Genomic DNA, 27,816 nt, shown 5'->3' with positions numbered 1-27,816 from the left:
ATAAACCAGTCCAGACCATGAACCCGAGGTAGGCCAACGAGCCAAGTAATAAGACATGCTGCTCTCTATCCCCAAGCTGCCTCTGTTGCATCTGCTTTTGACTCTTCCGACTCCCTCTGCCCCTTCAAGCACTATTCGCCTCCTCAGAACCGACCGTGTAAGACATGCCTTTGCACTCCAGACCCCGAACCAGAACCCAAACCGAAAAAAGAGCAATTGTCTCATACATCCAACTCCTACAGCACCCCTGTACATGATTCCTTAGTGAATACAATTCTCTGACAGACTGATGATGCTGACAAGGCATGTCGGTCAGAATCTTGACACACCTCATCTCTCTCACTTCACCTCTTGTTCTCGACTGAACACGGCGAGCTTGGCCGACCAAAGCTCTAACTTCCCGAGTTGAGCGTCTTGATCATCATCTTTTGCTTGTTCCTGTCCGCAACAAGCAGGCCCCGAGTCTCAAAGATCAGTCCCATAGTGTCCACCACCCTGTGGAAGCTGCTGGCCGCTCCTCGCTCTTGGGTAAATCGGATGATGCTGAGCGGTTGCTTCTTACCGTGCTCAATCACCATCATCACCTCGGCAGCGAATGACACTTCCTTGAGGTTGAGATCTGCGTCCATCACGTTAGCTTCTGTATCCGTCACCGTCTTGCCCTCCGTCACACGTACAGTTCTTAGCCGCAACCCGTGCAAAGACAATGTTTCGTTGCTTGTCCACCTGGATGCCTCGAATACCATACTTGCGCCACTCCCGCAGGAGGATAGTAACCTCTTGTCGTGCTCGCTTTCTCGAGATGGCCATGCAAAGATGGCTCGTGGCTGGCTTGACTCTGAATAGTCGTGCCAGCCAATTCTGCTTAACCTCAATATTACGCACCGGTCCAGAGCCGGATTCGTGCCATTTGGGCTGCGGTGCTTTGAACTGGTTGGTTTCATTGCTCACGGCAAGTACATCCGTAGTTGAGGGTTCTCTGTCATCGGGTCCTTTTACCAAGGTTAGATCATCAATCTGCTGCTGTTCTGTCAACTCGAGGCATGACTCACCACCGATGGACATGATCGAGTCTCTCTGTTTGTTGCTCTTCCAGAATGTGAAGCTGAATGTCTTCTTCTTGGCAGGAGCTTCAGTCGAGGTAGAATCGCTTCGTTTGCCGTCGCTAGTGGTCATGTACGAGTTGCAATCCTGCCATTCCGCTGACTCCCGGCTATGTTCTGACCCGACTTTGGAAGACCTCTTGAACCAAGACGACTTCTTCTTCTTCATCACCACTTGGACATCGTATGACGAGGGCTCCAGAAGCGTTGTCGTTGTTGGGCCATCGCTCCCCGAGCTGTGTGGTGCATTAAGTTCTCCACCGTGGTTCTGGTTGAGGGCTTGATGTTGTCCTTGTCCTTCCTCAGGCGTCTTCTTTTTCCGCACGTTGAGCGGCTCGGGAATCTTGACGGGGCTCTGCTCGCTTGGCGAGTGCACGACACGGATGCTATTTTCGACTCTGCTCAGGTATTCCATGCCGCGATCCCTATGGCCTCCGTTCCTGGTTGGAGTGTGTGGAGGCGCTGACACGATACGAGCTTTGTCATTGGAAGCCCCAGCCTCGTTGATTGATGGCAGACCAGCCGACTTCTTGTGTCTCTGAGAGTAGGTCGGTGCTGAGACAACTCGTCGCTCAACATGTCTGGTAAGCACGACTGGCTGTGCCACCTTGACTTGGTCTGCCCGCAGCTCCTCAAGGTGCGAGTCCCCTGTAGTCGGGCGAGATCCCATGGGCGTTGGTGCTAGCGAACTGCCATCGTATTCGTCCATCGGGGAGGGCAGAGGGGGTAGCGGGCGAGTACTGTAAGACTTGTTCACATCGTCCAGCTCCGTGATTGAGTCAGCTGGAGTCTCGATCGTCAATGAGAACGGTGTCGATTCGTAGTGAGTCCGGTCTGGCTCAGTGAGAGAACCGGCGATGGAGTCCTCTTCGATGAGTGAACTCTTGAAAGCCTCATCGCAATCTTTGGCGATGTTGCTACTGAAATGCCGCAGCTCTTCCTTGAAGATCTCTGACGCATATCTCGATCCAATTGCGGCCTCAATACTAGCCCGAGGGGTGGCTTCAGGATCTGGCTGGCGTGTCGGCTTGGGTAACATGCCACTGGGCAGGCTTGGAACTTCTGGTGCCTGTGATCGAACCATCTCTAGTTGGTAGGTCGATCCTTGCTCAGTCACGTATGGCGGCGTGGCGACGTTACGGTTCCTGGTGGTCGAGGTCGACCGCTTTCGCACATGGGTGAAGTCGACGCCTCGTTTGTGTCGCAGGCTGCGTGAGATGGGAGTTCCCTGTCGGCTGCTATGGAGAGACGACATTGAGCCCCGAGAAGACTGAAGACGACCTGTAGTGGAGTTCCGGGCTGAAGCCATCCGCCCACGACGTGCACTTGAACCACTTCGAAGTCTCGAGGCCTGGCTGGCGTAGGAACCCGTCTGAGAATGACGGTGGATGCTGGTCCTTGACTGACTGGAGTGTAGCACGGCACCCTCTTGAGGTGGCCCATAACTGGCTCCAGACTCTGGTTCGGCGGCATTCGAGATGACGGTGAACCGCGATATGGAACGCCCGTGACCATTGCTGCGCGGCTGAGAAAATTGGCGCGTGGACACACGCTTCTTCCATACGCTGGGCTTCATGTGGTGGTAGTCGCTCATGGAATGAGCCAACTCGGGCTTGAAGTCTTCTAGCTGCTTCTCTCGGTAGTTGTGCAGCAACCAGTAGAAGGCTTTCTGATCGTTAGGTCTGGGAACGTTAGGCAACGACATTCTGACCCAACGGATGACAGCAAAGACTTACTCGTCGCATGTCAATTTCATCTTGAGATCGCTCTCACTGAACATGTGCCACATGGATCGCAGCTGGCGGAGAAGCTGAGAATCCACATCCTTGGCTGGTACCGGGTTGTACTGGAACCCTTTACGTGTGTCGGGCAGCTGTTCGTTGAGGTCTCCGAATTTATCGAGATATGCATACTTCTGAACCAAAGGGTGACGCCAAATCTCCTTGAGGGTGATGCGTCGGTCAGGGTTGACCTGTAGCATACACCGGATGAGGTCCTCTGCCTCGGGACTCAAGAAACTCGGCATCTCGTATTGTCCCTTTTTCGTCCTGTTCATCATGACGCGAAGGTCGGGATCGTCAAAGGGGAGGGTGGCAGAGAGCATGGCGTAAAGAATGACGCCCATGCTCCAAATGTCTGCCCTGTCTCCACGGTACTGTCTGTTCTTGAGAAGTTCGGGTGCGGCATAGTGAGGACTACCGCAAGCTGTAGCGAGTTGGTGGGTGTCGGTTTGGTGGAGGGCAGCCATGCCGAAATCTGCAATCTTGATCTGGAGGTCGGCGCTGATCAAAATGTTCTCGGGCTTAAGGTCTCGATGGCAGATGTTGAACGAGTGACAGTACGAGATGGCGCTGATCATCTGGCGAAAGAAGTAGACCGAGACCTCTTCACTCAATCTTCCCTTCAGGTTGATAAAGGTGAATAAGTCTCCTTGGTCGATGTACTCTAGGATGAGATACCTGAGAATGTTAGTATCAGGAGATGCTAGCACCTTGCCGAGAGCACCTACACTTCTGAACGGTTTTCCCAGATGTCATAGAGCTTCATGATGTTGGGGTGCTCAATGAGCTTGAGGATGGCCACTTCGCGCTCGATAGCCATAGGAACACGCATCTCGCCATCGATCTGATCGGGAAGACTGCTGTCCCACTTGCTTAGGGCTGCTAGACTGCTGTCTTGGACGAGGTAGGCCATGCGACGGTTGACAATCTTGACGGCAGCTAGCTGGTTGGTGACAGTATGGCGGCAGAGTCGTACACGTGCAGATGACCCCTTTCCCAGCGTCTTGCCCAACTGCCACGGGCCGATGTGTGTCTTGTAGTTCTTTTTGCTACGGCCGCTGCCTGAAGAGTCGTAGGACGCTGCTGAGTGTCGTCGCTGATCTTCCGTATCCTGGGGAGGCTTGAGGGTATCTGGAGCCTGTGTGGTTGGGCCGTTACGCTGAGTCTGAGCCTGAGCCTGAGCCTGTGGTGGAGGTGGACGACCAGAAAAGTAGGCGGCAGGATGACTGTAGCCTGAGCGAGGAGCATTGTTTGCCTCGGATTGATCGTAACGAGGCTTGTACCGGTGGGAGTCTTGGGCGTGGTAGGAAGAGTTGATGCGGTTTGAGGCCTCAGAGAGAGGCGATCGAACGGTAGAAACCATCGTCTCGGCCATGATGATCGCCGTGGCTGCTGAGTGTAGATCAGAACATAATATTGCCAAAGCCCAGAGAAGATCAAGGCTTGTTCAAGTGCGTGAAGAGGAACAGAGAGGAAGCGTGAGTTTGTCTAGGGAACTAGGAACGAGGCCGAGGTTGGAGCAGGCCGAATATCGGTCGGTGCAGAAAAGACAAACAACAAACAACAGATGCGACGAGGAGGAGGATTAGGTAGGAGAGGGGCGATTAAGAGAGGGAGACAGAAGAGAAGACGAGAAACGAAACGAATGTATTGGGCGGGTGAGAACGAGTGGCTGAAGAACCGAGAGCCCACGCGGCCACGGGAGAAACGAGCGTGAGTGAGTTGGTGAGTGAATGAGCGTGTGAAACGAACGGGGCGAAAGACTGAGTGAGGGCCGGCCGATGGGATCGAGCTTGTCGGACAAGGAATGCAATGGATGCAATGGATGCAATGTTTACAGTGTTTGGTGAGGCTGGGTACAAGGTGCAGATTGAAGGGAGGCGACGTTGCTGGCATTTGACTTGCATATGCCACTGGCGTGCAGCTGCACCTGCCAGTTTGACAGTGCTCGACCCGAGCTGCCGGTGGAGAAAGATTGGATGACGATACCTGGCGAGAACCGACAAGGAGGGGTCCTTGTTGCATCGAGGCATCGTGATGCATTCCAGTTTCGAGGGTCATGGCCAATGGAGAGATTCATTGAATGCCGCTGTAGGCCTTCGGTAGGTAGGGAGACGGTGCATCGTCGAGGACTCAATAGATGCGCCATGTCTGCCAGAGCCTCGACTCGATATCCGCATCCGAATCATCACTGTGAGTGACCGGCCTGGGCTTGAGGTTGAAGATGGCTGCACAAGAGCTGAAAAGATGTAACGGTCCAGATTCATCATGATCACCACTGGGTCTTGACAAGGGAAGACAAACAAGGATCTGGCCATCAAACGAACAAGAACATTCTCACCGGACCCACTAGGTAGATGAAGGAAAATGCCATTCTCTCTGCTCAAGACTTCTATGAGCATCCGTGAATATGGAGCGCGAGTGAGCTGACAAGTAACCGGATGGTGGAGGGAGATACTGTGCGAAACTCTTCGTGCAGTCTTTCTCAAACATCCATCCGGAAACAAAGAGAGTCTTCCGTGTCAAGGGTTGCCACCCAGGAAAATGTTTTCTCGGAAGTACTAAGCATTCGGACAATGAAGTCATCCGACAGGAACTGGAATCTTAAGGGATGAAGTTGTCTGACCCCTTTTGAAGGGGTTCAACTTGGCGGAGCTGGCAAATGACTAAGCTGGGAGAAAGCCACTACAGGAGGTGATCCAGCAAATGCCGATCAAACATTGTCTCGAAGTGTCTTGAAACCCAAAATACACTTATGTGCCTCGTTTCATCCTGCCACAGCTGAGATTTGGCATAAAGTTTGCGATGGTGGGCTTGTGTTTGTGGTTAGATGAAGAGCTTTGAGGGATGGACTGTGGATGTATTGCTTGACCAAGTTGAACCGAAGAGCCTGGTGTGGTGAAGAAGGCATCTGATTGTGGCTGAAGGGGACATCCAGGTCACATCTCATTTTGAAGAGTATCAGAATGCCTTGTAATTCACGTTCCTGAGGTTGTGGGCTGCTGTGGCTCTTCTAACACGGCTGAAGCTCATGACAGCCATTCACACTCGCAACTGTAGATATGTGCGGATAGCAAGATACTCGATAATGCACCCGGATGACTGCACTTGGCAAGTACCTGCTCATCTACTACCTCTGTACTTTTCTTGCAACCCCCAGCTTGCCTCACACAGCTTACACAGACCCCTACGGCACTTACAGGGACTGCCCGCCTTCCATCCCCCAAACCCCACCACTTTAACTCCTGTCAACGCCACATTTGCAAGGCGCGCACTGACGCGATTGGACGCGTTCCACCAACGGAACCTATCCAATTCCATCCACCTCTTCCCTTTGTCTCTGCAACATCTTGCACCTCCAAGACAGAGCCCCTCATTCTCGAGAACAATCACCGCCTTTTATCCTTGCGCGCATTGCAAGGCGACTCCCTTCCTTCTCTAGGGCGACATGGCCCCCGCTTCACGCCGTCGCAGGCGCTCTGATACCGACGATGGCGACGACGATGAAGACCGTTACCCAAACCGATCGCAAGCGACCGCTATCGATTCCCCCAAGCGACAACGACTTGACCCCGATTCAACTGACGGTGCGATCGATGATGAGTCTCATGCGCCAGGAGTAAACGGTACTTCAGGCAGCGCCGATGCCGACAACGGTTTCCAACCCGGCGCCATCGTGAGGGTCAGCGTCGAAAACTTTGTCACCTACGAAAAGGCCGAATTCTTGCCAGGACCGCATCTGAACATGGTGGTCGGCCCCAATGGTACCGGAAAGAGTTCTCTGGTTTGCGCCATCTGCCTCGGCTTAGGCTACAGTCCAAAACACCTTGGACGGGCCGGCTCAGTCAAGGAGTTTGTCAAGCATGGAAAGGACACTGCGACTATCGAGATTGAACTTCAGAAGCGACCAAAGGATCGGAGGAACTATATCGTCAAGGTCCAGATCCGACGAGAACAAAATACGCAAAAATGGTGGATGAACGGGAAGGAAACCAACCACAAGACAGTCCAGACATTGATGCGGAAGCTCAAGATCCAGGTCGACAACCTGTGCCAATTTCTACCACAGGACAGGGTTGTAGAGTTTGCTGCCTGCACCCCTGTGGACCTTCTGCACGAGACCCTCCGCGCAGCTGCGCCTGAAGAGATGCTTGACTGGCAGAAACAGCTGCAAGACCTCCACAAGGACAAGAAGGAACTGGCCGAAGCTGTTAGCACCGACACGGAAACACTGAAGAATCTCGAGAATCGACAACAGGGTCTCCAGGCGGATGTGGACAGGATCCGAGAGCGTGAGGAGATCCAGGAGCAGATCAAAAACCTCCAGTCGGCTTTGGTCCTCTCCAAGTACAACGAGGCCCGCGCAAAGTACCAAGATGCCAGGGAGCGGAAAAAGAGCGCCGAGAACTCGTTGAGGCGCCTCGAGCGGGAGAGCGGTCCATCCCTTGAGGCAGTCAACGAGAAGCAGGTCTACGCACAACGGATCGACACCGCGATTTCTGGAAGAAAGGCTGCTATGAAGAGTGCCGAGGACGCTGCAAAGAAGCTGGCGCGCGATGTTAGTTCTGCTACCGAGAACCTCAAGTTGTTTGAGAGCAGACTCGAGTCCGAGCACAAGGCTTTCGATGGCAAGAAGAAAGAGCTCGCTCAGTCCAAGTCCAAGATTACGTCCCTGCAGGCTGACTTGAGGAACCGACCGGAAGAGTTCAACCCATCAGAGTTCAACCAAAAGATTGTAAGTGCCATGAGGCCACCAACAACACAGACTCACTAACTGGCTGGCTATTTAGCGTGGAGAAGAACATACGCTTCGAGAACTAGACGGCGAGAGGCGCGAGTTATCTACCCAACATGCAGAGGTCAAAGCGAGAGGACGCGCCCTGAACGTTCAGATCAAAGAGGTTGAGCAAAACGTCGAGTCGTTCGAAACCCAGCAAGGCCAACAACTCAACTTCATGAAGAGGCACTTCCCTGAGCTTGCAACTGGCTGGGATTGGATTCAGCAGCATAAGGACGAGTTTGAAAAGGAGGTCTTTGGGCCTCCTATGATTAGCTGCTCCATTAAGGATGAACGATACTCTGACCAAGTCCAGTCCCTTCTCCAGGGCGATGACTTTACGTGCTTCACAGCCCAGACAAAGAACGACTACCGGAAGCTGACCGACCAGCTTTATCGCGTTCAGAGTTTGTCAGTCGTCATCCGCACATGCGCCCAGCCGTTCAGTGCGTTTCAGCGACCTGTCAGTGCGGATGAGGCAGCAGATATGGGGCTCGATGGGTTTGCCATCGACTTCTTGGAGGGCCCCGAGCCCGTACTGGCGATGCTATGCGCCGAGAAGAGACTCCACCAGTCTGGCGTATCTCTAAAAGACCACAGCGATGCCCAGTACGATCGTCTAGTCAAGAGTGGCAAAGTTAATTCCTGGGCCGCGGGAAGCCAGTCGTTTACGGTACGACGACGCAGAGAGTACGGCCCTCAGGCAATGACAGCCATCACCAGACCCATTCAGCAAGGCAAGTTCTGGACCTCGCAACCTGTCGACTCGCAGGAGAAGCAGGAGTTGAACAAGCGACTTGTGGAGCTCAATGGTGAGCGAGACGTTCTGAAAGCCGAGTTCCGAGATCAGCAAGGCAAGCTCCAGGCCATTGATGACCAAAAAGCCACCATTGAGGACACTATTGTGAGTGAAAACATGTATGGCGATTCTGTTGGGCTACTCTAACCAGAACCAGGCTCGCCTAAAGGCCGAGAAGAATACCTTGCAAAAAGAGTATCAAAAGTGGCAGTCTCTGCCAGAGAAGATTGGTCAGTATGCCCACGTCCATGAACTGGCCCTCGTTTCTTTCTAACACGCCGCTAGAATCCGAGGAACGCTCCAAGGCGGCTCATGAACAGGCTCTGCGCGAAATCCGTAAGAGGATGATTGAGATTCGTTACGAGTGGGATGAGGCCGTCGTAAACCGAGCAGAGCTTGTCCTCCGCCACAAGGAGGCAATCGAGAAGATTCGCAGGGCTCATCATGGTGTTCTGGAAGCACAAATCCGGCGGATCGAGGCCTACTCCGATATTGTCGGGTTGAAGGCACGAAACGCTGACATTATGGAGAAGCTCGAGACTGAGCGGCAAGCTCTGCAAGTGGCCGCTGAGGAGGCTGACCGAGCCCGGCAAGAAGGCAGGCAGCTCTCTGAGGCTGTTGAGCAGATCCTCGCCGCCGAGCCTGACAAGCACGAGCTCTTCGGGCAGCTCTGTGAAAACAAGAGCCCCGAGGACGTGGCGAATGAGATATCGGCTGAAGAAGCCAAGCTGGAATGCATCCACGCCGCCAACCCCAACGTCGTCCGCGAATTTGAGAAGCGTGCGCAGGAGATTGCCCGGCTGACCCGCAAGATGGCCAACTCGAGCGAAAAGCTTCAGAGTTTGACTGAGAGCGTTGAAGAGCTCATGGCCAAGTGGGAGCCAAGGCTCGACCAGCTGGTGTCGAGGATCAACGATGCCTTTGCCTACAACTTCGAGCAGATCAGCTGCGCCGGTGAGGTCCGCGTTCACAAGGCCGAGGACTTTGACGCCTGGGCCCTAGATATCATGGTCCGCTTCCGGTATGTACCAATTGTGCCTCTTAACTGACCCCTGGCTAACATCTCCTTTAGTGAGAACGAAACTCTTCAGCAGTTGACGGCCCATCGTCAGTCGGGCGGCGAACGCGCCGTCTCGACAATCTTCTTCCTCATGGCTCTCCAGTCCATGGCCCAGTCTCCCTTCCGCGTCGTCGACGAGATCAACCAGGGCATGGACCCCCGCAACGAGCGCATGGTACACGAGCGCATGGTCGAGATTGCCTGCCGCGAGCACTCGAGCCAGTATTTCCTCATCACCCCCAAGCTTTTAACAGGCCTACGCTACGATCCCAAGATGCGCGTCCTCTGTATCGCCAGCGGTGAGCACATGCCCCGCGAGGGCCGCAAGCTCGACTTTAAGCGGTGCTTGAAGATCCAGAAAAACTTGATGGCTGCTGCTGCTTGAAGGGATGGGCTTTGGCTGTCCTTTTTTGTAAATCTAGTTGAATGTACCAACGGATGGGAAGGGTTACGGGATTGGGATGCGTCTGGCGAAAAGGGGATACCACCAAAGGGATTAGATCAAGATGATACCAGATAATGTCTTAGCGTCAAGTTACTTGCTGCATTGTTTCGTTCTGCGACGTCTCATGATAACATTATGCATACACAACCTCGTCAACAGACATGAACCAAGGGGAACAGTACAAATCGAGTATCAAGCCAATCACAACTTCATGTATTCATTTAGTTCCTGCTCCTGACCGTACAGTCTCCCTAGTTTGAAATGATTTTTGCTCTCTGGAAACACCATCTCCCAGCCCAGCTCCTCTCCCCTGGGAAAATCAAGAAACCTGGCCCATCGTCGCAGACTGACTCTGACTATTCCCGTCCTCCTTTAGTTTTTTTCCCGTTAAGCCGAGGAACAGACAGAAAGTGCCCCATATTGTACACGTATTTCTCGAAAGACAAGGGCGAAGAAGATGAGAAAAAACAACAAGTATATGAACCCCCTGGTTGCTTGTGCCGAGCAAGCTACCAAGGGGGCAAGGCATGGTCGACGCATTCGACGTGAACTGAAACAAACAAAGAGCGGGTAGAATCAGAAAGGTATAAAGAATGCTGGCTGCAATAACGAAAAAGGACGACAACAATGGCGTCCGCCACTGGACGACCAAAACTCCATTCGCCTCTACCAAGCTCAGCGGCAGCAACAGCAACAGCAACAGCAACAGCATGTACAGACGTTGAACCATTGCCCATCAGGTAGGTAAATCAGCAACGAAGACGGCGGGTATAAGTGCGTCGTGAATGCGTATCGGAATCCTGAATCGCTTCGGATTAGGGGTGACGGGACTTTTCTCCGTCACTGTGGTGTTCTTCCGTGTCGAGCCTCTTTCGCCAGTCGGCCAGGCTCTCGCTGAGGCCAATGCCTGTCGTACCGTCGTCATCCTTCTTGGCACTCGTCGCCGACTCGAAATCAAAGTTGGTGCTTAGTCGATAGTTTTTGTTGGTCGCCTCCCACTGGCTTCGGAGCGTCTCGAGCTCGTTGGCGAGGCTGTCCAGGGCTGCACTGTTTCTAGCTTCCAGGCCGTTCCCGCCAGTGCCTCCGTAGATGCTTTCGCCCTCTGAACTCTCCTGTCTGGAGTGGCCCATACCGATGCCGTTGGGGCTGGCTGCCATCTCCGAGTTCATGCTGGGTACTTGTCGGCTACGTCGGCGATAGTTGTCGACCGAGTGTTCAACCTGGTCGAGGAGGAGGGCCACCTTCTGCTCGGCATCGTTTGCGCGCTGCTCAAGGAGAGAGTTTTCCGACTGCAGCTGCTCCAAATCCTTACGGTGGCTGTTGAGCTTCTGAGTAGCCTCTGCGTTGCTCTTTACCGCTGCATCTCGCTGCTGGTTGCTATCCCGAAGCTCTCCTTGAAGGCTGGCGAGGCGCTTCTCTATTTCAGCTCCCGCCTCTTGTAGTTCAGCCTCCAGATGACGGATCTTGTTCTCGAGTGCTGCCTTCTCGTTCTCCCACTCGGGGGAAGAACCGGAGCCTCCAGCCTGAAGACGATCCTCCAGCTCCTCAATCTCTGTCTTGAGACGGCCATTCTCGGTCTTGTAGCGAGACAGCGATTCCTTGAGCTGCTTGAGCATCTTCTCTGTGCCCTTAACATAGTGTACAGCTGACTGGTAGTCACTCTCGAGCTGTGAGAGCTTCTCGCGCCAGGCTGCTTCAGACTCCTGGACTTGAATTGCAAAGGTTTGCTTCGTCTCCTCATGGGCGGCAGCGGTATTCGCCAGTTGAGCCTCGAGATCTCGCACACGGGTCAGATCAGGAGAGTTGGTTCGTGGGCTAGCAAGACCTCGGGCACGGATAGAGGCAGTAGGGCTGATGCCTCGCTCGCTAAGGATGTCCTTGAGAGCATTGTGCTGGACTGTCATGGCGTTCGTCTCGAGCTGCTGAGCAGCCAGTTGATTCTTTAGATCCGAGTTCGCTGCCTGGAGGCTTTGCGTTTCTCTTAAAGCAGACTGTAGCTGCCTCCTGATACCGACTCCTTCTCGGCTTGACTGCTCCTGGTATTGCTCAAGGCCGGCAATGCGCTCCTCGGCGCCACGCAGTCTATCAGCTGCAGCATCAGCCTCCTGCTGGTACTTCTTGACCAACTCGTTGGAAGCAGTAACCTGCGCCTGAAGCGCCGCAATGCGCTCAGCATCAGCGTTGCTGGCCGCGGGAGCGTCACGTGCTGAGATCTTGTCCAGTCCTGCCAGAACAGCTTGGCGATGGGTTCGAGCCTCAGCAGCATGCTTCTCAGAAAGCTCCTCGGCATCGCGCAGCCGCTGAGTCGTAGCCACGAGTTCAGCTGTTCGAGCTTCGTGCTCAAACTTGAGCTTGTTGAGCTGTGCCTCCAGTTTCTCTCGCTGGCTGCGCTCCTCAGTGAGTTGTGACTCTATGAGAGCCTTTGAATCTTCCGAAGCTGCGATGGCGGCTCGCAGAGAATCAAAGGCATCGTTTTGATCCTTGGAGCTGCCAACGACCTCCTCATACTTGCTTTCTAGATCGTTCTTCTCGATTCGAAGGAGCTCCGCAACAGCAACAGCCTCGGCGCATGTGACGGATTGTTCACGCGCCTCGTGCTGAGCGAGATGCAGCTCAGCCTTCAGCCGTTCGACTTCAGTGGAGGTCTGCTGCTTGTAGCTTTCGAGCTCGGCCATACGCTTCTGTGCAGCGTTTGTGGTGTCATCTGCCAGCTGACGAGCTCTCTTCTCCGAATCAAGGTCGCTCTTTGTTGACTCGAGCCTAGACTGAAGTTCCTTGTGAAGATACAGAGCAGAGGCGAGCTTTCTGCTCAGCTCGCTCGACCTAGCCTCAGAATCATCTCTGGGTCCGTCAAGTTGAGGTGTACTGGCGTTGCTTCCACCCAGGTGTGCTGCAAGCTTGGCCTTAGAATAAACAGCCTCCTGAATAGCTGCATCACGCTGCTTCTCTGCTTCAGCAATCTGCTTTGCAGCAATGACCGCTTGCTTGTCCACTGCGCTTTGCACGTTTGCGAGCTCTGATTTCATGGCCAGCAGAGCCTCTATCAAGGGTCGATCCTCGTCGTCAAAGGTCTCGGTCGCCTTGTTCTCGAGTAGAGGGCTGTAGGATGTGTTGGGAGCGTAGCCAGCCTTACGAGCGAGTTCCAGTTCTGAAGCATACCAAGCGTTGCGGTTTCGCGCCGAGTCCAATTCCTTGAGGAGGACAACAGTCTGAGAGTTCCTCCCAGAAGATCGCCTGGATAGCGGGTTGCTTGGTTGTCGAGTAGGAACTGGTGGTGAAGCTGGACGGGGTGTTACTGTTGGCTTGGCCGATGGCTCTGATGAACCATCTCCTGAGCCTGCAAATCGGCTTGGCTGAGAAGGCGGTTTGGCCCTGGGCACATCTCCGTTCACATGATCCTGCCTTGAGCCAGCACGAGCGGCCTGTTGCGTAGGTGTCCGTCGACCATTGGAGGCAGGGCTATCGGTCTCGCTGATGACTTCACGTGTAATCGGCGATCCGGTGTGACCCATTCGAGGAGAGCCGGACATGCCACCTCGTTCAGCAGACTGTCCCCGAACCCGGGCAACCGCAGATGTGTCTACCGTGGGTCGAGCGGGCATAGGACCCTGAGGAGGAGGTCCTGATGGAGGGACAGCTGAAGCTCTGGGCAGTTTGGAGTTCACAGGACCCCCTTGAGGTCCATGGCCGTCGGCGGCATTAGGGGGCGATCGATGACCGTTGGGGGGAGCAGATGGCCCTCCCACAATCATCTTTCTCGAATCGGGTCCATTTGACCCATCTCGTGAGCCATGCGGGCGATTTCCCTCGCCAGCACTTGGTCGTCGTGCTCCGTGAACTCGCTGCTGCGCGCCCTGTTGCGCGGCCTGCTGTGCATCGTTTGGATACCTAATCTTTGATGTGTCGAGGACGTATAGCAGGCCCAAGTCGCTCACGGACGTAGTTGCTGAGCTTGGCTCTCCGCCGAGAACCACTATCGACTTGCCCACAGTCGTCATGCTATGTCCTGAGCGAGGTGAAGGGGATGGACCCATGTTCTGGAACGTGTACCACCGTCTTGACGAGATCCTGAACGCCGCGAGATCGCCGAGATCTGTTCCTTCCTCCGTTCGTCCACCGAAGACATACATAACGTCGTCCACGAGAGCAGCAGCATGGCCTTCGCGAGGTGCTGGGATATAACCGATGCAGTCGAGTTGAGACCATTTGTTCACGGCTGGGTCGTAACACCATACGTCGTTGAACCACTGGAAACCATTGGTGCCGCCAAATCTACCAACGTGTCAGCCAGAACGATGATCAAAGGGCATCGAATAAGGAATGCTTACAGGTACATCTTGTCGTTAAACGTAATCATGGTGTGGTTGGTTCGCGCGGCAGGCATTTTGGGGCTTGTCTCTCCCTTGACCAAAATCTCCCAGCGGTTATTTGACATCTGGAGCTGGTTAAGATCGAATGCAGAAAGGTCATTCATGAAGAAGCCCTCGACTTGGCCACCAAAGATGAAAATCTTGGAGCCTAGTATATTAAGTGAGTGTCCATATCGACCCGATGGTCGTTGCCCAGCCGGCAGAGCGCGGGACCATTGTCTCGTTGCTGAACATCTGTTAGCTGAGAGAACGCACTGGATGGGGGATTAGAGCGTACAGGTATTGAGAAGGTAGAGAGTTTCGTCAAGAACATCAGACTCGTCGATCTTGGTGTCACCACCATAAACAATGAAAGCATTGCCAACAAGCAGACTCGAATGGCCGACTCTAGGCCCGGGTCCCTCTGCCGTCGTTGGCAGGGGGTAACAGGCCATGTTGCCTCCGGCCTCAATCATCCAGAGGTCTCCCTTAACAGTTGATCCGTTAATCAAACCGCCCATCATATAGACGTCGCCTTCCTTGGAAGATACTGAGTTCACGGCAGCACCATATCGAGGGAATGGGGGAGGATGTGTTGAGGTGTAGGTCAATCGCCGTTGCGACCAGGGATACAGGGACGCGTTAGGACCGTTTGCTGGAGGGCCGTTGCGCTGTTGCAGGTCAGATTAGCAGCTGTTGATACGCCCAAGTGATTGAATGGGCGGGCAACTATGCGCGGGCAACTTACTGGCACTTCTCCGGTTTGTACGGGCTGATCAGCGCTTCCGCCACGGCGTCCATGTCCATGCCCAGGCCCATGATCTGGGCTTCCATTGCTGCCTTCATTTTCGAGAGAGTGTAAGCTCCCGGTGGGAGTTGCGCGGTGCTGGACGGCATTCTTTTCGGCGACGCGGGCGCTGGCGCTTTGGATCGATCCTTGTGAGCCAGAGCCGGCCTCGCGACTAGCAGGCGCCTTCTCCGGGTGCTTCTTGGATTTGAAGAGAAAAGCCATGGTTGATCAGGAAGCAGCCGCTAAGCGGCGAAAGATTGATTCGGGAACAGCACTGGGTGGCTTTCGTAGTGATGATGCGATGGGTAGGCAACTATGATGGATAGTATGTCGGGGTAGCCGTCGCGTGTAAGAGAGGATCACGGGGAGACGAAGCGGATGGCCCGACAGGAGGGACAGACCTAGCCGCAGATGCAGGAACGAGAGGAGTCGGAATTCGAGATTCGGGATGGCTGGGCCAGCATCGGCGACGGCGTCGACAGGATTGCGGATCGTCACTGGAAATTTTCAGTGGTGGTCAACCTCCCGAATTTTGGGGGTGAGAGTCGACGAGAGGGGGTTGGTTTCGAGGCGGATGGATTGCGCTGGGTTGCCGCACGCCTTCGAGGAGCGCGGGACCTTTTTTGCCTTCTAAAATCGACCTGCGTCCAGGCAGTGAGAGTGTCGTTTGAGCAGAAAGCCGATGTCCAGACGCTCGAGGGGAGGGTGAATGAGCGACGATGCGGCGAATGGAGAAGCCCCCGTTGGGTTGGCGTGGGAGAAGGTGAAAGATGGGAGGTGGTGATGGTCAGGTACGGAGGAGTTGGAAATGAGCAGCCAGCCTGGAGCCAAAGGCGGCGACAGCTGCAACGGGAGCGAGCAGCACCAGCCAGCAGCAGCGACACGATGGATGGTTGGATGGGACTTGGTGCATCCTTGCCTTCGCCTCGTTGAGGTCGCCTGGGCTGGGTGGGTGTGCGTGTGGTGCACTACACGCACTGGGTCCTGCCTTTAGGGGGTGCTCTCCATGTGCCGGGTCCTCACAGCGACCTCAGGGCTTTGGCACCTCCTGTTGCCCGCTGTCCTTTGTTCAAAAGCCAGCGCCTTTCACCTGTAAACCCTGGAGCTCCTGACCAATCGCGGGTCTTGCACCGCCCCGGCCATAGCCCGGCTCCAGCTTAGACGACATATTAGGGGTTGCAAGGCGACTTGTACAGTGCCGCACTGCAGCGGATGGTGGGCTTTTGTGGGGGTGAGCGCGATGAGACTGGTACAAGAGAGGTACTTCGTCACAGTGCGGGATAGCGCCTGATAAAAGGTACCGCTTAGTACCCTGCAGGGGTTCAACGCCATCCCATATCCCTCGATGGGTCTTGGATCCAGGGGCTGGGAGTAACCCAACGTTGTCACATTTCTTAACGACCTCAGTTTTACGTCGGAAAGGCACAAAAAGAAAAGATGGCCGGCCTGCCACTCTCGATACCATCTCGTTGACCCTTGAACCCTTTTAATTAATCTTGAGAATTACGCAGGTGTGCCGCTTGGCTAGGGTTCCTCCCGTTCTTCCATTCTCTCCAGATCTTCCTTGCATCCCAAATGTGGATTCTCCTGGCGGCTGGGGACCCGACACCAAATGGCCTGGCCCCTAATGGATGTCACCCCTTTCACATTTAGAAACCCTCGTTGTTGATGGTGGCTGCCGATTTAGTCCTAGATCTTCTGCAAACACTTGCTCTCTTGAGAAAAGTGGCCAGCCATATTGGATATTCTTAGAGTTCCATCGACATGAAGCACAGACTACCAGTAGCCAAGGGATAGGCGAGCCCAACGGTCAAACATGTGCGTAGCTCCGGTGTCGTTAGAGAACCTGGATATGTTTCGTGTGCACCCAGGACGAGTCTCGGTCTGTCATCTCACCGTCGGGTCGCACCCGGCTCTTGTAAGAGGGTAATAAGGCAAACACGACTGCAAGCCCTGCCCTGGTAAAGCTCCGGGCTAGTTGCTTTAACTCTACATTTCCGATAGGCGTCGGCGTAAAGAGGACGTGTTTCTTCGATGTCTGCACTCAAGTGAGCATTCCATTAAATGGGACCTCTTGGCGACTGGGGATGCACGTCATTGGCTTCGATATTATGGATCCCGCAACCCAGCCGAGATGTGTTGCTGACAGCACACCCAAAGGACTCCGTTTCAGTCGGCAGAAGGATCCAATGGTGATTATCAAAATCAGATGCTCGTGACCGGTTCTCGGCCTCGAAATTTCATCCTGCGCAGCTACTCAGCATTCCAAAGCACGTTGCAGGCAGGGTTGTTGTTGAGCGAGGCCCTCCGCCCGGACATTAAAACGTCGTCTTCCAACTTACCAACGTCAACGCCCCATGTCAAGGCTCGTTTCATGTTTCCCGCTAATGACGCCGGACGGAGCGGGCTAGAGCACAGGCCAAGCTTCCATTCTTTTTTTCGCCCCACCCTTCAACCTTCCACCGTTCTGGTTGTGCTTGTTGGAAAAAGGGGAAACCTGGTCTTTGGATAAACCTCAACCATCAGCCCGAGATTCCTTAAACAGAAAGGTCTCCTTCTCGATTTGTGGAAGCCCGTACAGTGTTTTCGTACTGTGGTTCATGCTGAGAAGAGGGTATTGGATGGCGAGCTCGGCCGAGCAAGCAGTCATTCCCGCTCACAACTTTAGAACTCTTCGCGCTCAAGGAAGATCTCCTTTCGCAAGTGGCACCGGCCCGCGGGTGTGGCCGCCCGTCTTACGGAGATAAGCCGCCGCTAAGGCGTCAATTCAACCTCGCAAGATCAGATATTGTCCATATGTATAATCAAGAAGCTGTCGGTCTGCGCGTTTGTCGACCCGGCTATCAAATGTGTTTCCGCCAGGATCCGCTTTCGAGGTGCCAGCATTAGCCTAGACTCTCCCCGTTTTCGAGAAGCTGAACAATACGATGATCCATGCTGCTGGTTACCAGATAGGGACAGTGATCGTAGGCGCCCAGACACCCCAGCATCGGGGCTTTGGATAAGCTGTTATCGATTGGGCGGCAACAAGACAACCAGCAGACAACAGCGGCTACGACTTCAAAGCTGACGAGTCCCAGGCATGAAGTGCCTGAATGAGGAAAATGGCTGAGCAAATGAGGTACGGCATGCCGTAGCCCGCCGATCTGCCAAGCTTGCTCCCGCGCCGAGTCTTGTGAAAGGGGATGCATGAAAGCGCATAATTCGTGGAAGCTGGAGCTAGGTTGGCGCATGTCAGTCTTGCTGGTGGGCTTCAAATCTATCCGTCGTGTAACCACGGGTCGTGCATCCTTTCACAGCCATGCTGTGTACTGACAACTATAGATTTGGAGCTGCCTGTCGGGCTATTCGGTCGCTTCATCCAGAGAAGAGACGAAAGCCACGTGCAAGGTCACGCGCAGGTCCCCTCTTAACCATGCCAGAGTTAGCGCTTGTGGCTCGACCGATGCCAAGGCATGTGGCAGTGCGACTGTTGGTCGACTGGGGGTTGGGGTAGTGTAGCGTAGAGAGCGCATCAACGTGACATCCATGGAGACCATAATGGGCCGGCCAGTGGTCAGTGGGAGACTTGAGCTGAATTGCCGGGGACTCGATCATAGAATGCCGACGATCAGTCATAGACGGAACAATAAAGGCATCAATTGTCAACGTTGAGAAGGTACAAGCCAAAATAGTTAGGAATATTCCAAAATACACACATGACCCGAGGCCTCAGGCACCAGCTCCTAACAAATCATGCCCGCGTTAGAGGGCGCTTGAGTCAGTGGCCCATCCGGTGTTAGGGATTCCTAATTTCTGCCGTGGACCTGGTCAGCCGCCGCACGCCGACACCACAACTCTTGACCTCATCTTCTACACTGCAGAAACCTCGGTCGTGGGCTCAACTATATTTTATGCCCTCCACCGCCAAGCAATTCGGGCACTCCGAGCGACTATTCATCATGCCAGCCTGAGCTTTACTACTGTAGAGTCCGAAAGTCATGACCGCTGTGTCGCTCCAACAGACGTCACCCGCTCCGCATCTGCTCCCCAGCCATACCCGCACCCGCTTCGCCGCCGCGAGCTCCTCCGCCAACGCCAGGCCATCGCCGACCCACGTCCACCACGACAACCACGCGCTTTCCCGCCACGATAATCTACCTGCGCCGGCAGCGACAGCGACAGCAACGCTCCGTGACCCTCCGCCCGCGATGGCGCTGAGATCCGAATTTAACGGCACCTCTGCGCCCACAGCCGACTCCAATGGAGTCGCTTCCAGAGCGCAACCGGTGCTGAATGGTCGCCCAGCTCCCAACCAACTTCCAAGATCTGATGACGATGATGATGACCAACGACCCTCAAGCGCGCCCGGTCGACGCAACGGAAACGCGGTTCTCGAAACACGAGATGACATTGAGCATCACCAGCAGAAGCGGTCTGTGAAGCCATTGCTGCTCCGGTCAAAGAGCGACTACGCGCGGCCCATGGACGAGCCAGAGATCGTGAAGGACGATATACCCGAATGGGGGGCTAGACACGGCTTCGAGGATCACTACCAGTCCGAGGACATAATATCAGACCTGGCTAATGTAAGTTGTGCCTCCCATTCCGTCCTCATCTGCTGGACGGCCTGCGCGGATCCACCTGAGGTTGGATATTCTTGATATCGACGACTGGGGTGCATGAACCCTCCAAGATGGAGAGATATCCACCACGGAGCCTTCTCTGCGCGAGGACCTCGCACCTTCTGTTCAGCTGTCGTCGTTCTGTCGCTGTCATTGGGCGATCAAAGCTCCTGGTCCGGTTCACAAGCTCTTAAGCTTAAAAACCGGCACATGCATCTGCGCGATTTGGAGCCTGGATGAACCCACGAAGCTAACCATGACTTATAGAATTGGTACATGTACTTCACCGATAAACGACACGAGACGACAGGCAAACCCAAGCCGCTTCAGTATGAACTTCAAGACTGGCGACAGAGAGACAGACTAAAGACAGTCTCTGCGGCCCTCGCAGTGTGTTTGAACATCGGAGTCGAACCACCCGACCAGCTCAAGACGAATCCAGGCGCGAAGCTCGAAGCCTGGACGGACCCGACGATCCCGCCCATCCAGAAAGCTCTCGAGAACATCGGCAAAGCACTACAGGCGCAGTATGAGACCTTGGCGATTAGAGCCCGCTACAAGCAGTATCTGGATCCTTCGGTTGAAGAAACGAAAAAGTTCTGCATCTCCTTGCGTAGAAACGCCAAGGATGAACGTGTTTTGCTTCACTACAACGGCCACGGCGTGCCCAAGCCGACCGCATCAGGCGAGATTTGGGTGTTCAACAAGAACTACACCCAGTACATCCCCGTCTCGTTGTACGATTTGCAACACTGGCTGCAAGCCCCCACCATCTTCGTCTGGGACTGCTCCGAGGCCGGCAACATCCTCAACAACTACCATAGATTCGTCGAAAAGCACGAGGAGGAGGAGGAAGAAGCTGCCGAGCGTGACCCCAACTACACAAAGACCAACTTCCGGCCATACATCCATCTGGCCGCATGTGCTGTCAAGGAAAACCTTCCGACGAATCCTCTCTTGCCGGCTGACCTCTTCACGGCTTGCCTCACCACACCCATTGAGATGGCACTCTGGTTCTTTGTCCTTCAGAACCCACTCAAGACCAACCTCAGCCCAGACCGAGCCAAGAAGCTCCCTGGCCGCCTACAGGAACGACGTACACCATTGGGCGAGCTGAACTGGATCTTCACGGCCATTACTGACAGCATCGCGTGGACAACCCTTCCTCGCGACCTCTTCCGCAAGTTCTTCCGCCAGGATCTGATGGTGGCAGCTCTATTCCGCAACTTCTTGCTCGCTCAGCGCGTTATGACTGTGTACGGCTGTCACCCGCAGTCTTACCCTCAGCTCCCGGACACTCATCAGCACCCGCTCTGGGAGACCTGGGATCTGGCTGTCGACATGGCTCTGGCTCAGCTCCCCATGCTAGAGAAGAAGGAGAGCGAGGGTCTCGATTACGAGTACCAGAATTCGACATTTTTCACAGAGCAGCTCACTGCTTTTGATGTCTACCTAACGAGAGGCGATGCTATGGCCCAGAAGTCGCCTGACCAGCTACCCGTCGTTCTCCAAGTACTGCTTAGCCAGCAGCATCGAGTTCGCGCACTCATTCTACTTGGCCGGTTCCTTGATCTGGGCCCCTGGTCGGTACAGCTCGCTCTGAGTATCGGCATCTTCCCCTATGTCCTGAAGCTTTTGCAGTCTGCGGCTGCCGAGCTCAAGCCAGTGATGGTCTTCATCTGGGCGCGACTCATCGCAGTAGATATATCATGCCAGCAAGACCTGATTAAGGATAGCGGGTACAGCTACTTTGCCCAGATTCTCAAGCCCTCTGAGGGCCTGCCAGTTGTCGATAGCGACGAGCACAAGGCCATGTGCGCCTTCATCCTGGCCATGCTCTGCAAGGACTACAAGAACGGCCAGATGGTTTGCAACCAGACAGACATCATGACCTACTGCTTGACACATCTGCAGAACGAGGAGAACCCGCTTCTGAGACAATGGGCATGCCTGTGCATAAGCCAGCTGTGGCAGGATCTCCCCGAGGCTAAATGGCGTGGAATCAGGGAGAACGCCTACGTCAAGTTGGCCTATCTCACAAAGGACCCCTGCTGTGAGGTTCGAGCTGCTATGGTTCACGCCATGACTACTTTCCTGGGCATCCCTGACCTCACGGACGAAGTGGCTCGCATCGAGGAGTCTATTGCGTGGACGATCCTCGACATGGGCAACGACGGAAGCCCGATGGTCCGGAAGGAGTTCGTCGTCTTCCTCTCGCATTTCGCTGTCCGATTTGAGAGCAAGTTCCTGGTTGCAGCCTATGAGCAACTGGTAGAGGAGAAGGAGTATCTCATGTTCCCTCCTCGGGATGATGGCCAGGAGCACAAGATGGGCCTCCATTACGCCAGGCCAGACCACCGTAACCAGGATGGAACGATAAAGTCGACATCGCAGGGCTTGTCTCACAACACTGTCTACATGGCGCTATGGAAACTGGCGCTGGTCCTCAGCGTGGATCCTCACCCGGAAGTGCAACGAGAGGCGACCATCGTGGTCGACTTCATCCACCACGCCCTCCTCAACTCGAGCGTTGGCGCCCCAGCACAACTAGTCATGGCTGAGATCCAGAAGCGTGCTTCGAGGTTGGCACACCGTCACACGCCCAGCGCCAGTCAACGGACCAGTGCTGCGGGCCCTCAAGTTACGCAACCACTGCCTTCCCCTGGACTGCTCCGTAGGACTGCCAGTCTCCTATTCCCTTCGTTGATGAACGCCGAGGACAGGTCAAGACCATCGACACCGACAACACCAACTCCACCGCTTCCTCGATCACCCTCGCTGAAGCTCTCGCATAACCCCATGCCACCTGAGCAGAATGATCAATCATCGTCATTTGCACAATATCATCTCGCTCCTGAACCCTACTCCGGTGCTTACCAGAGCCGAAACTTGGCAAAGCCCCCAACCCTTCCGCTCAAGAGCAGGTTCTTGGAATGGTCGATCGAGTACTTCCGTGAGCCACAAATGAAGCCAAGTGAGGCGGACGAGCCCGGAAGCACCGAGTACAACGAGCGTCTCTGGCGAAGAGCTCGCAACGAGGCAATCTTCCGAGAAACTCAGCCATTGAAACAACAAGCCGGAAGTCACAAGTGGAACAACCAACTCGGGATCGTCAACAACGGTGCTCAGCCCGCCAAGATGACCTTCCACCAGTTTGAGGACCACCTTGCTGTAGCCGACGAAGGCAATACTGTCTATGTGTGGGACTGGAAGAAACAGGGCCGCTTGAGTCGATTCAGTAACGGAAACCCGGAAGGGTCCAGGATAAGCGACATGAAGTTCATCAACGAAGACGACCAGGCGATGCTTCTGACCGGCTCATCGGACGGTGTGATCCGGGTATACCGCAACTACGAGTCCGACAGAGAGATTGAGCTTGCGTCGTCGTGGCGCGCCCTGACACACATGGTTCCCAGCAACGTCAATTCGGGCATGGTGTTTGACTGGCAGCAGGTGACGGGCCGAGTCCTTGTCGCTGGTGATGTCCGAGTGATTCGAGTCTGGTATGCGGCGTACGAGACCTGTATCATGGACATCCCAGCGCGGTCCGGATCGTGCGTAACATCATTGACTTCGGATCAGATGACGGGACACATGTTTGTTGCCGGCTTCGGAGACGGAGCTGTACGAGTGTTTGATACCAGAAATCGACCTCAAGAGTCTATGGTGCGCAAGTGGAAGGATGAGTCAGATCGGCAATGGATTAAGAGCGTCCATATGCAGCGCGGAGGGCAGCGGGAGCTCCTGAGCGCGAGCCGAAACGGCAAAGTCAAGGTGTGGGATATCCGCATGGACAAGCCTCTGCATTCCTTCCAGACAACACGAGATACTCTTCGGACCGCGACCACGCATGAACACCTGCCGGTCTTTGCTGTGTAAGTACCTACCCAGATGGAATCAGGTGCCGGGAGGTTGGGTTTACAGGGATCATGGCTAACCAGTCTCGGCAGGGGAACGTCAGCCCACGCGGTCAAGGTCTTCAACCTCGACGGCCATGAGCTCTCCAACGTTGAGCCATACTCAAGCTTCCTGCAGCAGAGCCGAAGCTCGCCCATCTCGGCGACGGCATTCCACCCCCACCGACCCATCCTGGGGTGCGCCGCTAAGGGCGACCACCATATCAACCTGTTCACCTGCGAGAAGTCTGAGCCGCTGTCCCTGGGCTAGCGACCTTGGGCCCGCCGGTTAGGCCTCTCTTAATGCGCTGAGGGGAGGAGGACATGGTGAACACAGTTTGATACCCAGATGGAGGAGAAGGAGGCTGGAGAGACGGCCACGCAAAAGGCGTGGCGAGGGTCCAGACGGGCGGTAATTCGTGCTCTGCATAGGCTGCATATCATATCATATCATCCGGGGTTTCGTTTCTAATACGGGCGTTCAGGGGCAAGGTAAGCGAGGCGAGGGGAGGCTGCGTGTTGACAGCGGTTCTACTAATTGACGGACATGTTTGTCCGGGGCGGTGGCCTCGCAACGGAGTGATGAGTTAGACGGGGGAGGCGATTCAGGAGAGGTGTACGATATTCTTAATGCGCATTGCCGAGTTGATTGATGGCGTTAGAAGATTAATGATTAGGCAATAGGCAAATTCAAGCTCAGGTTGAAGATGTCGAAGGTACAGATAGCCCAAGTCCAATTCGCCGTGATCACGGACAAGAAGATATCCATGTCTTCGATCGAGCTTCATTGCCATGACGGAGATGAAGGGCATCTCCGGAAGGGAAGGCGCTTTGCCATCGGGCGCCAGCGCCTTCCAAACCGATGGGTAACCCCACCATGACGCCGTGGTCGAGGGCGAATCGTCTGGTTTGGCGGGGCAGGTGCGGTCACAACCCAGGGACCCCGCCATTCCGTTGCCTGGATCTTATTTGGGCAACCACCATTCCACCACCACTTCACACTTTTTTATGCGTCACCTCACTTTCTCCGACATCGACACCGACACAGTCATTGTCGCTTTCATCACCTGATTTCCGCTCCGGTGTCGTCTCCTGCGTCCCCGAGCCTTGGTCAATTCGACTCATCTTGACTCGTTACCGACCCTATTTCTTCCTCGACCTCCCCCCACCAGCGATCGTTCCGCGCCTCGAGCAGAGATACCCCGCCAAAAAATCTATTCTCTTTCGAAGCAACAACTTCATCATGGCTGACGCCCCTACCGAGCAGCCTACCGCTCCTCCTCCCGCTGAGGAGAAGGCCCCCGCCGCCGAGGGTGGTGAGGGTGGTGAGGCCGGTCCCTCCAAGAAGGCGCTGAAGAAGGCTGAGGCCAAGGCCAAGAAGGAGGCCGAGAAGGCCCGCCGAGCTGCTGAGCACGAGGCCAGACAGGCCGCCGCAAAGGCCGCCGCTGGCAACACTGAGGATCTCGCCAAGGACAACTATGGCGATTCCACCCACCTCACCAAGATCGACGCCGAGCGAATCAAGCTGCGAAACCTTGGTGATGAGCACCTAGGCAAGACCATCAAGCTCCGTGCCTGGATCCAAAATGCCCGTATGCAGGGCGCAAAGATGGCCTTTGTCGAACTCCGTGAGGAGCGTGACTGGGCCATTCAGGGTGTTGTCGCCGCCAGCCCCGAGGGCACACCTGTCTCCAAGCAGATGGTCAAGTGGATTGGTAGTCTGAACCTTGAGGGCTATGTTCTTGTCGAGGCCAAGGTGGAGAAGCCCCTTGAGCCAGTCAAGAGTGTCAAGGTTTCCAACTACGAGCTGCACCTCACCAAGTGCTATGTCATCAGCCCCGGTCCCCAGGTCCTGGGTATGGGTCTTGCCGTTGCCAACAGGCCCGTCACCAACTTCGACGATGAGGATGCCGGCGGTCCTGTCGAGGAAGTCAAGGAGGGCGTCGACAACCTGAGCCTCGAGAACGTCCCTGGTGCTAGCATGGCTACCCATCTCAACAACCCCGTCATGCACAAGCGAGCTCCCGTCCAGCAGGCCATTGCCGATGTGCGTATGACTGTGCGCAAGCTGTTTTCCGAGTACCTCGAGGCGAGAGACTTTGTTCAGTTCGAGCCCCCTTGCCTGATCGGAGCCGCTTCTGAGGGAGGATCCAACGTATTTGGCATGCCCTACTTCGATAAGCAGGCTTTCCTGGCCCAATCGCCCCAGTTCTACAAGCAATATGAGATTGCTGGTGGTCGAAAGCGGGTCTTCTGCATTGGCCCCGTGTTCCGAGCTGAGAATTCCAACACTCCCAGACACATGACCGAGGTAAGTTGATACCGAGATCCGAGCTTGAGATTGAATGCAGACGCTGATCGACTGCTCTAGTTCACCGGTCTCGATCTGGAGATGGAGATTGAGGATCACTACCACGAGGTCCGCGAGATGCTGGAGGGCGTCCTTCTATACATTTTCCGAGGTCTCAAGGAGCGATGCGCCGAGCAGATCGCCCTCGTCCGAACCGTGTATCCCTCAGAGGACTTCCTTCTTCCTGAGCCCGGCAAGGAGGTTCGTCTTACTTTTGCTGAGGGTCAGGCCCTCCTCCGTGCAGAGGGCCCTGAGGAGTACCGCAACGTGTCGGATGATGAGGATATGTCGACTCCTCAGGAGAAGGCGCTTGGCGCGCTGATCAAGGAGAAGTACAACACCGACTTTTACGTGCTTGACAAGTTCCCCGAGGGTGCGCGACCCTTCTATGCGCTGGAGGACCCTGAAAACCCCAAGGTGACCAACGCATACGACTTTTTCATGCGAGGCCAGGAGATCCTCTCTGGCGGACAGCGTGTCCACGTGCCCGAGACACTGGAGGCGCGGATCCGCAAGAAGGGTATTGACCCAACCAGCCAGGGCATCAAGGAGTATGTCGACATCTTCCGCAGCGCTGGAGTGCCCCCGCATGGCGGTGGTGGTATCGGCTTGGATCGGGTGGTGGCATGGTATCTCAACCTGCCAAGTGTGCACCTGGCGAGCTACTACCCTCGCACGCCCAAGAGACTGCTGCCGTAAGAAGAGAATTGCAGGAGCGAGGCTGGTAAAGGTCGGCTTCAGAAGCCGAATGGAGCTGCAGGGACTGGGGCTACAGACTACAGTAGACAGAGACAGAAGAGAGACGGCCAGACGGGTGCTTGTAAAAAGAAAGATTATCTGGGATCCAATGAGAGATGGATATGTAGGTAGCAAGCTGAGATGGAAGGGATCAAGCCAATTGGAGTAGGTTAGACAGACATATGACATGAATCATGACCCATCTCACCTTGCTAGCAGCAGCTGTGTCCCCATGGCACCGTGGGCCCTCTACGTAAGTGGTGCATTTTGGGCGTACATGAAGAGATGACGACTACTGTAGTGTGCTGCGCTGCGGCATTAGAGAGGGAGTGCGATGCGAGGGTTAGATGGAGGGATGGATGCAGCTGAAGCGATGGCGTTGAGCCTCAAGTGCTTTTTCAGGGACTCGGTCCATGGATGACGGCGTTGACAGTGGAGGGTTACAGGGGAGGGGAGATGGGACACGGGGCGGGCTGTGAAGCGAGTGTGGGGCAGCCGTTACACTGTTACAGTGATGTACCTGCCCTGCCCTGGGCACCTTCCAAGGGATGTAGGCTACTTACCACGTACCGACGGTAGTTGGGGGTGGTACGTATCTTTGCATCCATCCCGTACTCGGCAAGACGGGCGGGTGCCACCTTTTCCGAGTGGCAGGTGCGGACGTTGAATTGGAGAGCGAAGAGTGGGGTTACCAGTTGCTTAATCGAGCCGGAGGGCGGGTGGGATGTCGATTTGGGTGGGGCCGCGGTGGGATGCCGATATTTGGAATGGCAGAATGGATATCCGTACCTAGCGTCAAGGAAAAACTACTGCCTGTCTACCTTTTACCTACCTACCTTGGTAACTTAACCACCACGTACATACAGCAGAGATGCAGCTCTAAAAGACCCTGGACTATCATATCAGATCAGCCGCTGAGGGCGTGCGTGTCTCGGAGGAGAAATGCCGCCTCCCCGGTCCACGGGTTGGTTAGGTTGGGCATCCAGACGTTCTCTCTCTCTCTCTCTTTCTACCAATCTCCTCGGCTGCATACACACACGCATGTGCATAGGGTTCTGAGTTCACAGCGACTTGTCCAAAGGTCGGGGAGGGGTCTCAGGCTGGGACAGACGCCAGAGACAGGG

At 55.0% G+C, this 27,816-nt stretch overlaps 6 protein-coding genes across 6 annotated transcripts; 4 read left to right on the top strand and 2 right to left on the bottom strand.

The window, feature by feature from the left end:
• Nucleotides 1-392: 392 nt before the first annotated feature.
• MRS44_004735 (uncharacterized protein) lies at nucleotides 393-4,259 on the bottom strand (the record flags this gene model as incomplete). The annotated part of the gene is made up of 4 exons (XM_065622314.1): nucleotides 393-619; nucleotides 678-2,785; nucleotides 2,840-3,562; nucleotides 3,613-4,259. The coding sequence occupies 4 exons, from the start codon at nucleotides 4,257-4,259 to the stop codon at nucleotides 393-395; spliced, it is 3,705 nt and encodes a 1,234-aa protein (XP_065478386.1).
• Nucleotides 4,260-6,332: 2,073 nt separating this feature from the next.
• On the top strand, nucleotides 6,333-9,905 carry MRS44_004734 (uncharacterized protein; the record flags this gene model as incomplete). The annotated part of the gene is made up of 5 exons (XM_046272056.2): nucleotides 6,333-7,619; nucleotides 7,675-8,565; nucleotides 8,618-8,690; nucleotides 8,746-9,481; nucleotides 9,533-9,905. The coding sequence occupies 5 exons, from the start codon at nucleotides 6,333-6,335 to the stop codon at nucleotides 9,903-9,905; spliced, it is 3,360 nt and encodes a 1,119-aa protein (XP_046136126.2).
• An 875-nt stretch (nucleotides 9,906-10,780) lies between these two features.
• MRS44_004733 (uncharacterized protein) lies at nucleotides 10,781-15,326 on the bottom strand (the record flags this gene model as incomplete). Its single annotated transcript, XM_065622313.1, has 4 exons — nucleotides 10,781-14,237; nucleotides 14,294-14,561; nucleotides 14,613-14,985; nucleotides 15,063-15,326. The coding sequence occupies 4 exons, from the start codon at nucleotides 15,324-15,326 to the stop codon at nucleotides 10,781-10,783; spliced, it is 4,362 nt and encodes a 1,453-aa protein (XP_065478385.1).
• A 189-nt stretch (nucleotides 15,327-15,515) lies between these two features.
• MRS44_004732 (uncharacterized protein) lies at nucleotides 15,516-16,037 on the top strand (the record flags this gene model as incomplete). Its single annotated transcript, XM_065622312.1, has 1 exon — nucleotides 15,516-16,037. One exon carries the CDS (start codon nucleotides 15,516-15,518, stop codon nucleotides 16,035-16,037), a length of 522 nt encoding a protein of 173 aa, XP_065478384.1.
• Nucleotides 16,038-19,084: 3,047 nt separating this feature from the next.
• On the top strand, nucleotides 19,085-23,875 carry MRS44_004731 (uncharacterized protein; the record flags this gene model as incomplete). Its single annotated transcript, XM_046275577.2, has 3 exons — nucleotides 19,085-19,672; nucleotides 19,976-23,583; nucleotides 23,659-23,875. The coding sequence occupies 3 exons, from the start codon at nucleotides 19,085-19,087 to the stop codon at nucleotides 23,873-23,875; spliced, it is 4,413 nt and encodes a 1,470-aa protein (XP_046136128.1).
• Nucleotides 23,876-24,847: 972 nt separating this feature from the next.
• MRS44_004730 (uncharacterized protein) lies at nucleotides 24,848-26,653 on the top strand (the record flags this gene model as incomplete). The annotated part of the gene is made up of 2 exons (XM_046268791.2): nucleotides 24,848-25,915; nucleotides 25,976-26,653. The coding sequence occupies 2 exons, from the start codon at nucleotides 24,848-24,850 to the stop codon at nucleotides 26,651-26,653; spliced, it is 1,746 nt and encodes a 581-aa protein (XP_046136129.1).
• Nucleotides 26,654-27,816: the final 1,163 nt, after the last annotated feature.

Source organism: Fusarium solani (assembly GCF_023522795.1).
Source record: "Fusarium solani strain SB1 chromosome Unknown bctg00000002, whole genome shotgun sequence".
Taxonomy (NCBI): domain Eukaryota; kingdom Fungi; phylum Ascomycota; class Sordariomycetes; order Hypocreales; family Nectriaceae; genus Fusarium; species Fusarium solani.
Note: the sequence above shows the minus strand (reverse complement) of the source record. Positions and strands in the feature narration are given on the sequence as shown.